This window comes from Vulpes lagopus, chromosome 17 (genome assembly GCF_018345385.1).
Source record: "Vulpes lagopus strain Blue_001 chromosome 17, ASM1834538v1, whole genome shotgun sequence".
Lineage (NCBI taxonomy): Eukaryota > Metazoa > Chordata > Mammalia > Carnivora > Canidae > Vulpes > Vulpes lagopus.
Genome location: NC_054840.1, coordinates 25,060,606 through 25,072,334, shown reverse-complemented (window position 1 = coordinate 25,072,334; position 11,729 = coordinate 25,060,606). Strand labels below are relative to the sequence as shown.

Here is an 11,729-nt window from a genome sequence, read left to right as displayed (position 1 = left end):
AGTAGGGTTTGTAACCAGGTTTGTCCTTTTTTTGCCCTTCCTCCCATGATGGGCTCAACACCAGTGAAGGCATAAGGGAATCTCTCCGTACAGAAAGAGAAGAGCTAACAGATTTTCTTCGGGTCCTGTAAAAGTCAAGCAGGGCTTTCATATCTGAGGGTTTGCTCTGTCTCTTCTTCTCAGCTTGGGTGTGAAGATTAACTGTTCATTAGAGAAGGGATTTCAAGTTCCATGTCCAGCTAAACTTGCCAGCAGTTTTTTAAGCAACATATATGCCATCACTAGAAGGCACACAGGTCCCGGCCTCAAGGGGTCACATAGGTATGTGTAGTTGGGATAGAACAGACATTCTTGAAAAACTTTGGCTAGTTTCTTACAAGTATTTGCCTCCTCCATCTTTGCCCTTTTACTTGGGTCTTGATCCCTGGGAAGAGGCTCACATCTGGAACAAATATTTGATGAAAAGTCTTGGGAAAATCAGAGCTGGTGTTAGAAAGCAGTAAATTTAGTGCAAACACTTCTGCCAAGTCGTGTGTGTGTGTGTAAAATGAGCACAGCCAGTGTTCGGACTCCAGAGACGGAAAAGGCCTACAGCAATCTCAAGCTTAACAGATGGGTTTCAACAAATGGCATTAATCCTCTGAAGCTCTCCTAGACACTGAACAGGATGGATTGCAGACTACAATTCCCAGAATGCTCGGTAGGGAAAATGAAGCGAGTGGAGCGGCGTATGATGGGATGTGTATTTCGTGTAATGCATGCCGGATAAGGCCACGCCTATCCCTCCCCAAGGCACGCCTAACCCGCTGAAGGTAGTCGGTAGTTGTAGTCTTACTAAACCTAGAAAGGCTAAAATTGTAAGCTAGAAGGCCGAAGGGCCTGACGGGATTTGTAGTCGGCGCGGTCGCCGGACGCGCACGCGCAACTGTGTTCGGGGCGGGGCCACGGCACTGCGGTGAAAGCCGAGGCAGCGGGCTGGCGAGCAGGGGGCGGGCGGACATCTTGGGATCTGGAGAGTGGCCGGGCGGGCCGAGCAGGCGGCCGCGGACGCCAGGTAAGCTCGGAATCCGGCGGAGCGTAAGGGAGAACGCGTACTCCGCTACCCAGCTTTGCCCTTCCCTGCACTGCGCTGCGCGAAAAGCTGCCCACAGCCGCGAGGGGCCTCAGCCTTCTGATCTGGAGCTGACGGCGGGGCGGGGGCGCCCGGGGCGCGGTTGCAGGGTGGGCAGGGAGCGGCGCCCTCCACCGGCCGTCCGGCGCCTTCCGTGACAGGGAGACATCCTGGGGTCCCCCCGGAGCCAGGATGTCGCGCGGCGCCCCCTTCCTCGGGATCGTGACAGCCCCCCTGGTGCCTTGGCGCCGCCTCCTCCCAGCGCAAGGACAATTCCCCCATCTCCTAGGACGGTGACACCCCCTCGGGCCGTCTCCCTGGGCTGTGACAGGCCTCCCACCAGCCGCACCCCCTCCCCCCAGTTGAGTGACACTCCTCGGCTCTTCTTCCTCAGACCTGTGACAGCCCCCGCAGCCCCTTGGAGCCATGTTTGTCCCCGCGATGTCTTGCCCCCCACGACGAAGAGCCCACCACCCCGTTATGCCTCCACACTTGAACCCTAAAGCAAGTTAACGCCGCCCCAGCTTTCCCCTATTCGCCACTTGTCAGTCTCCTCCCTGCTGTTTCAAAGTCTTGACCTTTGCCACACTGGAAACTCCTTCCTCCAGATGTCCCTGTTCCCCCAGCCCCAGCCCTCTTGCTGCTGCAGGTTCACCTTACTAGACCGCCTGGCTCCCTCTGCCCGTCCTTCCCCTTAGCTCAGTATTCCCTTCCTGCCCTGGGCCCCACCTCCGCTCCTTCGGTGCCCTGCGGCCCCTACCACTTGATATCTGTGAACTTGCTTCTTTGCCCAGGGCTCTACCTCCCATTTTTCATTTCCTTTCCCAGCCTTTTTTGGGACTCAGGGGTGGAATGTGTCCACCACCACCTTGAGAGACCTCTCACTGAGTTGGGGAGACCCTGATGGCCTCAGTAATAGGGCTTTATTTTCCAGTTTAGAAAAGTCTGCTAAACTCCCTCTGCCCTGTAAAATCAATACCAGAGCTAATTCAGGAAATCTAGAATTAAATTAACCCTTTTTCTCCTTGCAAATAATTTGACCCAAATAATTTGGATAATGCACACCTATTCTCTGCCCTTTCCTTGTAGGTACTCAGGCCAAAAATGAGTTGTGTCATGGTTCTGGAATCATAGAATTTCAGCTGGATTGATCTTTGTGTTTTATGAACCTGTACTCCCACCCCCTTATTTTTACTGCACTTGGGAACTGAGAAGGATCCTCCCTTTTTGAAAGGGAGGTGGTTAAAAATAACTAATAAGCAGCTTGGGTCATTGAAGTGTAGTCGGCCAAGGCTGGGCCCTTTCTCCTCTGCTCTTTTGCCTGCTTATCTGACTGCCTGGGATTGGTTGGAGCCACACTCCAGGGTCTGTGTCAGGGCCTAAGGCCTCCCTTGTCTCCTCCCCACACCCTGCACACCCTTTCCTGGAATGTTTAGACTTCTGTGAATTAGAGAGCCACAGGTTCAGGCCCTGCTGTCTTCTCCGAAGGGTTAGTGGAGCCTGAGAGACCGGGTGCTCCTAAAGCCGTGCCTGGGGGCCCCAGGCCTGAACCAAGTGGAATAATTCCTACCGCCATTCCTGCAGCCGCAGGCAGGCCTTCCCAGTGACTCACCGGCTAGAGTCTGAGTGAGAGTCTGCACAGGAAGGGGCCAAAAAGGATCTGTGCTGAGCTCAGCACTGAAAAGAGGGGGAGGGGGCTACACTCTGGGCTCAGCCCCAGGAAAGGGAGGGTCAAAATGGCCTTAGAATCCTGGGCCCAAGTCCCTCTCCATTTCTTTCTCCTTTCCAGTGTGAGATAAACAGGAACTGGAGCCTGGCTAAGGGGAGGGGCATGACTGGGGAGGGCTTCAGGGTCACTTACTGGAGGGTTGAGTCAGGAAAAAAAGCCCAGCCAGTGACCTGCACAGCCCCACAGGGGATGTTGGCAGAGGTTCTGAGGCCTTCCCTTACCCTGCCTCCGCCTGTCCTAGGTCTGTTCTCAGAGCGATGGGCCTTGGAGACTGAGCTGCCGCCATGATTGGAGGCTTATTCATCTATAATCACAAGGGGGAGGTGCTCATCTCCCGGGTCTACCGAGATGACATCGGGTGAGTCCCCTGGCTGAGCCAGCTGTGTCCCCACCTCTCATCCCTCCTCCCCAGCATGCAGGACCAGGTCCGTTCCTACTAGAGACTGGACTTTGGCCACCCCCATCCCTCGCTGCATCTTAGAAGCTCAGCTAATACAATCTGGTTCCCATTAGGTCTGGTGGTATTGGCCTGGCAGCCAGTTACTGGCCAATAGGTGGGACCTGTGGAATGGTGTGGCCCCCCACAGTCTTAGGAACTCTTGTCCTTCCTGCCTTCTGCTTTCCTTAGTGACAGACCTAGTTGCTAGAAATGAGTGCTTTTGCCCTGGTAGATGAATTCCTCCCTTGAGGAGGAGGGAGATCTTTCTCCAGGGGGTGAAGTTAGTGGACAGGCTAGTGGTACTAATCCATCTAAGTCTTGCTCTCAAAAGCCCTTCTCACGGTGAGAGCCTTCACTGAATTCTCTTGAAAGCTTCTCCAGGCTGCCAAATCCTCTCCTACTCCCTTTCTCAGGAGGAGGCAGGCTGCTGACTCAGCTGTTTTCAGTTCCTCTGGGTCTCTCCTGGAAGAGAGGTTGTGAGCAAGCTTGGGGCACTCTCCGGGTCACTGAAGGAAGGGCAGGGAGGCCATGCTGCCCTTCCTGGCCTACCAGAGTAGACCCGGAATAGCTCCTTGTTCGAGGTCCCTCAGACCTTAGCAAAGAGCCACAGCCTGCCTTCTTACTCTGCCCCACACTGCATGCCACTATTCTTTCCTGAATGAGAGGACATGTCCTAGCCTCAGCAGCTCTAATGAGATTAGGCATCTCTGGTTCATGCTGCCGTGTTTTCCTTCCTCCAGGAGCTTAGGTTAAACAGTTATAGGATGGGCCTGCTGCAGAGCCCAATAGCTTCTTGGCTCCCAGCTCCCTGACTAGTGGGCTGGCCTGGCCTTTGTGGCTGTTTGTCCATTGGCTGGTGGTAGGGCATGAACTAGAGTTGTGGCAGTGCCTGGCTTGCCTGAACCTGGCTGGCTATACCCATCCACACCCCCTCCTGCCCTGCCCTGGATGGACCTGCTTAAGCCAGGGCACCTACTGTCTTGCATGACTTGCTATGCTTTCCACCCCTTGCCTCTTGCTCGTCTGCTTCCACTTCATGGTGTGTGCAGCCTACCCCAGGATGTTGTGTGTCTAATCCTCTCTCTCGTTGCTGTCACTCTCCTCTTCTTGCTGGCGTCATTTCTCTCATCCCATCTCATTGGCTGCCGTAGCAATAGGTAAGCAGCCTGTCAAGCTGCCGCCCAGGCACAGGTGGGGGGGGGGGCCTGCCCCCCATCATTGTTTTCTTTGTCTGTTTTCATTCCCTGAACTTGTTCTCGAATTGGATCCTGGATGGGAACAAATGGCCCAGCTCCATGGCCCCTTGGTGCTTCTTCCTTAGATTAGATTAGAGCCTACTCTGAAGTTACGCTGGCTTTGCCTCACTTCTAGAAGAGCCAGACCTCCTACTGGTGGGATCACAAGTGGGAGAACTGAAGAACAAGCAAGGTGTCTTTCTCATTTGGGCCTGGAGCTTACTGAGAAGCTGGAGAGGTGGCAGCTGGGAAATTGGGACCAGGCCTCAGCATCAGGAACATGCCTCCTTAAGTGTGATGGACTTCACTTTATTAACACTATACCTGTTCTCCTGTCATTCCCACCTGACTTACCTGTCTCTGGTGGCCTTCAGACACCAGCCCAGCTCTGGTCCTATTCCCATGCTGGGAGCCACAAGGGAACTGCCCCAGTAGTTTAGGCTTTGGCTTCAGATTCAGAGTACATGTCAGACTTAAGCAGTGAAGGGATGAAAAGTTGTTAGCAGCTGTGGTTGATCCCCATGGAGTGGGGTTTGCCTGGGTGCTGAGCAGCCCCTGTGTACTCTTTTCCCTCAGGAGGAATGCAGTGGATGCCTTTCGGGTCAATGTTATCCACGCCCGGCAGCAGGTGCGCAGCCCCGTCACCAACATCGCTCGCACCAGTTTCTTCCATGTTAAGCGGTCCAACATCTGGTTGGCAGCTGTCACCAAGCAGAATGTCAATGCTGCCATGGTCTTCGAATTCCTCTATAAGATGTGTGACGTAATGGCTGCCTACTTTGGCAAGATCAGCGAGGAGAACATCAAGAACAATTTTGTGCTCATATATGAGCTACTGGATGGTGAGGCTGGCAGGGCGGTGGGCCTAGGGTGGGGAGGAACCTGATGGGGCCTAGCCTGGAGGTAGGAGCACTTGTGAGGTTCCCTCCAGTGCCCTCTCAACTTTCTTTCCTGAATATCTGCTCTTTTGAGCCCTGAAAAGGCCAGTCTAAATTCAGCCCCAAAAGAAGCTCTGAAGTAGAACACAGAAATAGTGAGTGGAGGTGGGGAGAGGGGGCAGAGAACCAAAAGATTTTTCAGGGGACTAGGAACCTATCTGGGGCTTGGTAGCTGGACCTCCTACAGTTAAGCATGTTTCCTTCTTACCTTTGTAGTTTGGGCCTTAGTTCACTGTCCTTCCAGCTTTCTATCTCAACAGGCTCTGCCTCAGAGCCTAAAGGAGGGTGAGATATGACCGGCTTCTGGGGTTGCATTATCTTTGTTCCTTTGTAGGGTATGATTGAAAAGAACAGTCTTTCTACCTTCCCAGGGTCTGTTTGTTTTCTAAGGACTCAGCACTTCTTGAGCTCTCACCCACTGGCCATAAGATTCTTCTGCTCATTTTCTCTGTGAAAAAAATCTGATGTTTTAATTGTTGTCTTATGAAGCACAAATCCCAAAGTACATGCTACAAAGCTAGAGGACATTGCTGCAGATGATCCCACACTCTTCTAGAGCTCTGCTGGCCAGATTTGTCCAGGCCAGAGGAGATATTGGACTGAAGGAGCCTTCAGCTTTTTCCAGGGCTGATGGTTCCCTTCCTTTTGCAGAGATCCTGGACTTTGGCTATCCACAGAATTCAGAGACAGGAGCACTGAAAACCTTCATCACTCAGCAGGGTATCAAGAGCCAGGTACTCCGTTGTATAGCCACAGCAAGGGTTGGGCCCATCCTCCTCAAGCTCCCCCTAGCCTTGTCTCAGCTCACTCAAGAGCCTGCCTCTACCAGGAAGCACAGGCCTGAGCCCTCTACTGTGATTGCAAGCCAATTTTGCTGCATGTGGCTCTCCACCCTAGGAGCAGCCAACTCAGCATCTCTGTTACTGGGAATAGGGTTCAAACAGTTTCCTTCTATACTGGGGGAAGGAAGGGTGTGGGCTGCCCTGGAGGCCTGGTGTTCCTTGGGGAGAGAGCGTGGGCCTTCCTCTGGGATACAGGCCTTATAGCTGCCCTCTCCTTCTCTTCTGCCTGCCTCTTCCCGTCTGTGTCCCCCTACTGCTTCCGGTTGGCATCACATTGGCCCTTTGGCCTCCAGCATCAGGTAAGCTGTTCCCTCAGCTTCTACCTTTACAGCTTGGATCCAGTTTTCTTCGGGCCCTGCTTCATGGAGCTTATGAAAGAGATGAGTTACAGGATGGGGACTAGAAGGGAGGGGGAGTGAGAGTGGAGTAGGGACAGAGACGGGATCATTGAAGGTGGAGAGCAATGAGGCCATTAGTGTTTTTCTCGGTCCCCCCTGTGTAGACAAAAGAAGAGCAATCCCAGATCACCAGCCAGGTGACTGGGCAGATTGGCTGGCGGCGGGAGGGCATCAAGTATCGCCGGAATGAGCTCTTTTTGGATGTGCTGGAAAGTGTGAACCTCCTCATGTCCCCACAGGGTGAGAGCCCTCTCGTGATGAAGCTGGAGGGGCAGGACCAGGGCAGGATCCTCATCCTAACTCAGATGTTCCCATGTCTATCCCCAGGGCAGGTGCTGAGTGCCCATGTGTCAGGCCGGGTGGTGATGAAGAGCTACCTGAGTGGCATGCCTGAATGCAAGTTTGGGATGAATGACAAGATTGTCATTGAGAAGCAAGGCAAAGGCACAGCTGATGAAACAAGCAAGAGGTGCCTGAGGCAGGGTTGCTGGTGGGAGAGGGTGGACCTTGGAGGGCTCTGTGGGGCCTGGTGAATCACAGGTTCCTTCAGGATTATCATTTCTGCAGTAATGCAAACTCCCACTTTCCAAGGGTGTGCTTGGCTGGTTGCTTTTGACATCTGTGCTTAAGAGAGATGAGAGGATTGTTCTCATCTTAAAGAGTAGGCCCTTTGTTTGATCCCCAGGACTGAGACTGTTTTATATATACTGATGGCCTCTCCCCAGTGTGCCTGAAACCTCTGGGTCCCAAGCAGCAGAGTTCTCCAGAGGTGGTGAGCTTACAAAGCTCACACTTATCCCTAAGTCAGCATCAGGGAACCCTGAGGCAGAAAGCTGCATTCTGGTAGCTTTCCACAGTGTGTAGTGCAGGCCTCACCCAGGATGTACGCTTGGGGATGGGATAGCTTCCTAGCCCAACTCTTTCGTACCAACGAGGAGACCTTCTGCCCCTGCTCACAGTGGAAAGCAATCAATTGCCATCGATGACTGCACCTTCCACCAGTGTGTGCGACTCAGCAAGTTTGACTCTGAACGCAGCATCAGCTTCATCCCACCAGATGGAGAGTTTGAGCTAATGAGGTGCCACTGGGGTGTGAGGAGGCAGGGGGTGCTGCTGGCAGAGAGCGGGGGAGAGGGAGGAGGACAGGCTCTGCTGTGCCAACCTTGCTCCCCACCCCTAAAGGTATCGCACCACCAAGGACATCATCCTTCCTTTCCGGGTGATCCCACTAGTGCGAGAAGTGGGACGCACCAAGCTGGAAGTCAAGGTGGTCATCAAATCCAATTTCAAACCCTCTTTACTGGCTCAGAAGATTGAGGTAAGAACAAGGGACTTGGGGAGGAGGAAGCACTGTCTCCAGTTATAAAGGCAACTGATATCAGGGCTTAACAGAGCTCCCTAACAGGTATATCACTTCTAGGTGAGGATCCCAACTCCACTGAATACAAGCGGGGTACAGGTGATCTGCATGAAGGGGAAGGCCAAGTACAAGGCCAGTGAGAACGCCATCGTATGGAAGTGAGTCTTCTTCACGAGGCTGCAGGGCTCAAGATGTCTTGGTGTTTCCTCTTTTAAGTTTTACCTTCATTCTCTTGAGAGTGTGTGTGTGTGTGTGTGTGTGTGTGTGTGTGTGTGTGTGTGTATTGCAGTGGTAGATGTGCCTTTCTGCTTCTCCAGGAGCCTCTGCTTCTGCTTTCACCCCTATACCTCTGTGTGAGTGTGCACATGCCTGCACTTGGATGCCTGCATACATTTATCAAAATGCTTCAGTGTTTCCCCAGTTTGCTCTTGTAATATTTCTGTGAAATAGCAGGAGATAGCATACCTTTGTATCTAAGCTGAAACTAGCCCACAGTGCTAAAGGAATAGCAGACCCAAGGTTCCATAGCAAGTGGTTATCAGGGTCTTCACCATACTCTTTGGCCTAGCACTCCCACAAGCTCTTCAGTTCCCTTACCCTCACCCCTCCAGAAAGGGACTGTCCACCTTGAAACTCCTCCAAACTATCAGGGGCACTTGCTGCTTACTGCCCCTCTGTTCCCAGGATCAAGCGCATGGCAGGCATGAAGGAATCGCAGATCAGCGCAGAGATTGAACTTCTGCCCACCAATGACAAGAAGAAATGGGCTCGACCCCCCATTTCCATGAACTTTGAGGTATGGCAAAAGAGGAGCCTAGACCCATGGCAGGGTGTGCTAAGAAAGATCTTAGGATTGTTCAGGTCAGCTTCTGCCCCTTACCGCCTGCAGATGAGACCTACAAGGGAGAAGTGACTTTTAATTCATAGACCCATTCCTTCCTCTTCAGGCCTCTTACTAGAAATTGCTATTCACAACTGACAAAAATCTTTGACTTCTAAAGCTTGTTATAAAACAATTTTTTGGAAAAATTTAGATTGTCTGAATGGTAAATAAGACACAAAGTTTATCTGTAGACAGGAGAATGGGCTGACTTTGCTTTATGTGTGTTAGACATATAATTTTCTCCACCTTATTTTTTTAAGCCCATAATATTGAGCAGGATAAGTGTGTTCTACAGTGGGTCTTTGGTTGCTGCCTCTTGCTGATTAAAGGAACTGATTCAGGTTATCACAGTCAGGGCCTGACTTCAAACCCAAATGATTATTAGTTGCTCTTGGATATGCTTTCTTCTTAAGAAGACCCTTCTTAAGCTTCCCCCAGCTTCTTTCAGGACCCCAGTCATTCAAATACCTGTAGTATGAAGTAGGGCAGGGCTACAGAACTTCCCAGAGGAGAGCAGCTGTGAGAGGAAAACCACATTCCTAACTGGAGCTGTTCCTTATCCAGGTGCCATTCGCACCCTCTGGCCTCAAGGTGCGCTACTTGAAGGTGTTTGAACCGAAGCTGAACTACAGCGACCATGATGTCATCAAATGCGTGCACTACATTGGCCGCAGCGGCATTTATGAGACCCGCTGCTAGCTGCCTAGTAGCAGCCAGCCTGCCTCCCTACCCGCCCTTTTCCACAGGTCTGGGTGCCCTGGGCCACCACACTTCAGTGTCTCCTCCCTCCTGCTTTGCTGCCTTCCCTTTGCACCAGCCCCTGAGTCTAGGTCTGGACCAATCACGTTGTGAGCGGGACTGGTGGAACAGTCCCTGGGCTCCCTGGGCTCCCTGCGCAGGGTGGTTTCTGGGGCGCCTACTCCACCATCCATCTGTCAGCCCTGGCCCAGTGCCAGGCTCTGTGTTCTGTGACCAAAGCCAGGTGGGCTCCCTCTCCTCCCCTCCCCTGTGGCCACATCTCTGGAGTGGGAGGGTTGGCTGCCCCTCACCTCGGAGCTCCCCCAAAGGCCAGTAACGGATCCCCAGCCCTCAATCCCTATTCTGCTTTGGGATAGTGTGAGCTTCATTTTGTACACGTGTGACTTCGTCCAGTTATAAACCCAATAAACTCTGTAGAACGGAGTTGCTAAGTGTTCGTGCGGGAGCTTGATGGGGAGGGGAACTGATGGTATTGCTTTTCCCAGATGTTATGCTGCCTGCTATGAGTAGAAGTTTATATTCTGAACTCTCTTAAGGCTCTTCTCTTGTCATGTCTCAACTGTTAGGCCCCTTGAGGTCATCCAAGCCTTTATCCTGATTGGTGTTACCCCCAGTCTCCTGTCTCTCCTCCCCGCCCCCTGCAAAACACAATCTGAAGGGCAAGCAGCTCCACCTGGTTCCAGTTCCCAGAGAGTGGAGATTCTTTCCCTCATTCACTTTCAGTTTTAGGCAGGTATTTTTTCTTTTTTCCTTTTTCTTTTTTTTAAAGATTTTTATTTATTTATTCATGAGAGACACAGAGGCAGAGGCATAGGCAGACCCTGAGCCAAAGGCTGATGCTCAACCGCTGAGCCACCCAGACGTCCCTAAGCAGGTATTTTTTAGAGATTGAGCAAGGTTTACATTTTTTTTTTTCCCACTGTCCTAAGAAACTGACCTCTCAGTTCTGTCCTCTTCCCTATTACTCAAGCTTTCCAAACATTGGTGAGTGGGTGATAAAAGGATTTCTCCTTTCTATAACTTCCCTGTCCAAAGAATTTTGTGATAAGCTTGTCCTTACAGGGAATATTCCATGCCCTGCTGTGTGTTGGAGCAGATAAAAGCAAATTTGCTGTCATCATCTTTCCCTTGTTTGGCTCCAGCTGTTTTAAACCTTAAAAAAATCTGTTAGAGAAAATTTCAAATATAAACAGAAGTATCAAGATCCAGTGATTAAATTTTAGGTCCTGTCATTAAATTTTAACAATTATCAACTCATGGCACACTTAAGAGTCCTGTGGAATTTTTTACAACTTGCATCTGGATCTAAAGAAGGTCCATTGTGGTCAGTGAATGCAATCTATCTAGTCTAGGTATCTGTTTATCTATCTATCATCTATCTATCTATCTATCTATCTATCTATCTATCTATCTATCTATCTATCTATCTATCTAATCTATTTGAGGAAGGGAGCAGGAAAGCAGCAGAGGGTGAGTGGAGAGACTCTTAATCAGGCTCCTTGCCCAGCGTGGAGCATGTGACACTCAATCTCATGATCCTAAGATCAAGACCTAAGCAGAAATCAAGAATCCAACACTTAACGAGCTGAGCCACCCAGTCACCCTTCTCACTTTTTAAATCTTATAAACCATAGGTTCTACCCTTCAGCTCTTGGAATGCTGTTGAAGAAGCCATCATTTGTAGTTTCCCCATCAGAATTCCTTTCTATCGCCCATAAAGTGGTTGCTAAAACTAGTAGCTTAGCTTTTTAAGCTTTATTTTTTAAAGTTTTATTTAATTTCTACATCCACTATGGGGCTCAAACTCACAACCCTGAAATCAAGAGTCGCATGCTTCTCGGACTGAGCAAGTTAGGCCCCTCAGCTTTTTAAACTTTAAATAGTTTATAGTTGGACTGAATCTTCTCAATGGCAAAAGGATAATAGACCTTAGGTGAAAATCTTAGAGCTAGGTTACGGTAAATGTAAATGTCACGTTAGATGTAAAGCAGCGTCATTTGGGGGAAATTCCTAAATTCTAGAGGGAATTAGTGAA

At 50.9% G+C, this 11,729-nt stretch overlaps 1 protein-coding gene across 2 annotated transcripts; it reads left to right on the top strand.

Moving 5' to 3' along the window:
• The first annotated feature begins 935 nt into the window (after positions 1-935).
• AP2M1 (adaptor related protein complex 2 subunit mu 1) lies at positions 936-10,117 on the top strand. Of its 2 annotated transcripts, XM_041731753.1 has the most exons (12): positions 936-1,054; positions 3,082-3,198; positions 5,091-5,356; positions 6,104-6,186; positions 6,588-6,593; positions 6,797-6,932; positions 7,020-7,161; positions 7,652-7,771; positions 7,875-8,010; positions 8,113-8,210; positions 8,737-8,848; positions 9,500-10,117. In XM_041731753.1, exons 2-12 carry the CDS (start codon positions 3,125-3,127, stop codon positions 9,632-9,634), a joined length of 1,308 nt encoding a protein of 435 aa, XP_041587687.1. In that variant the 5' UTR covers positions 936-1,054; positions 3,082-3,124; the 3' UTR covers positions 9,635-10,117. The 2 variants fall into 2 exon arrangements, with proteins under 2 accessions (XP_041587687.1, XP_041587688.1); XM_041731754.1 differs by lacking the exon at positions 6,588-6,593.
• Positions 10,118-11,729: the final 1,612 nt, after the last annotated feature.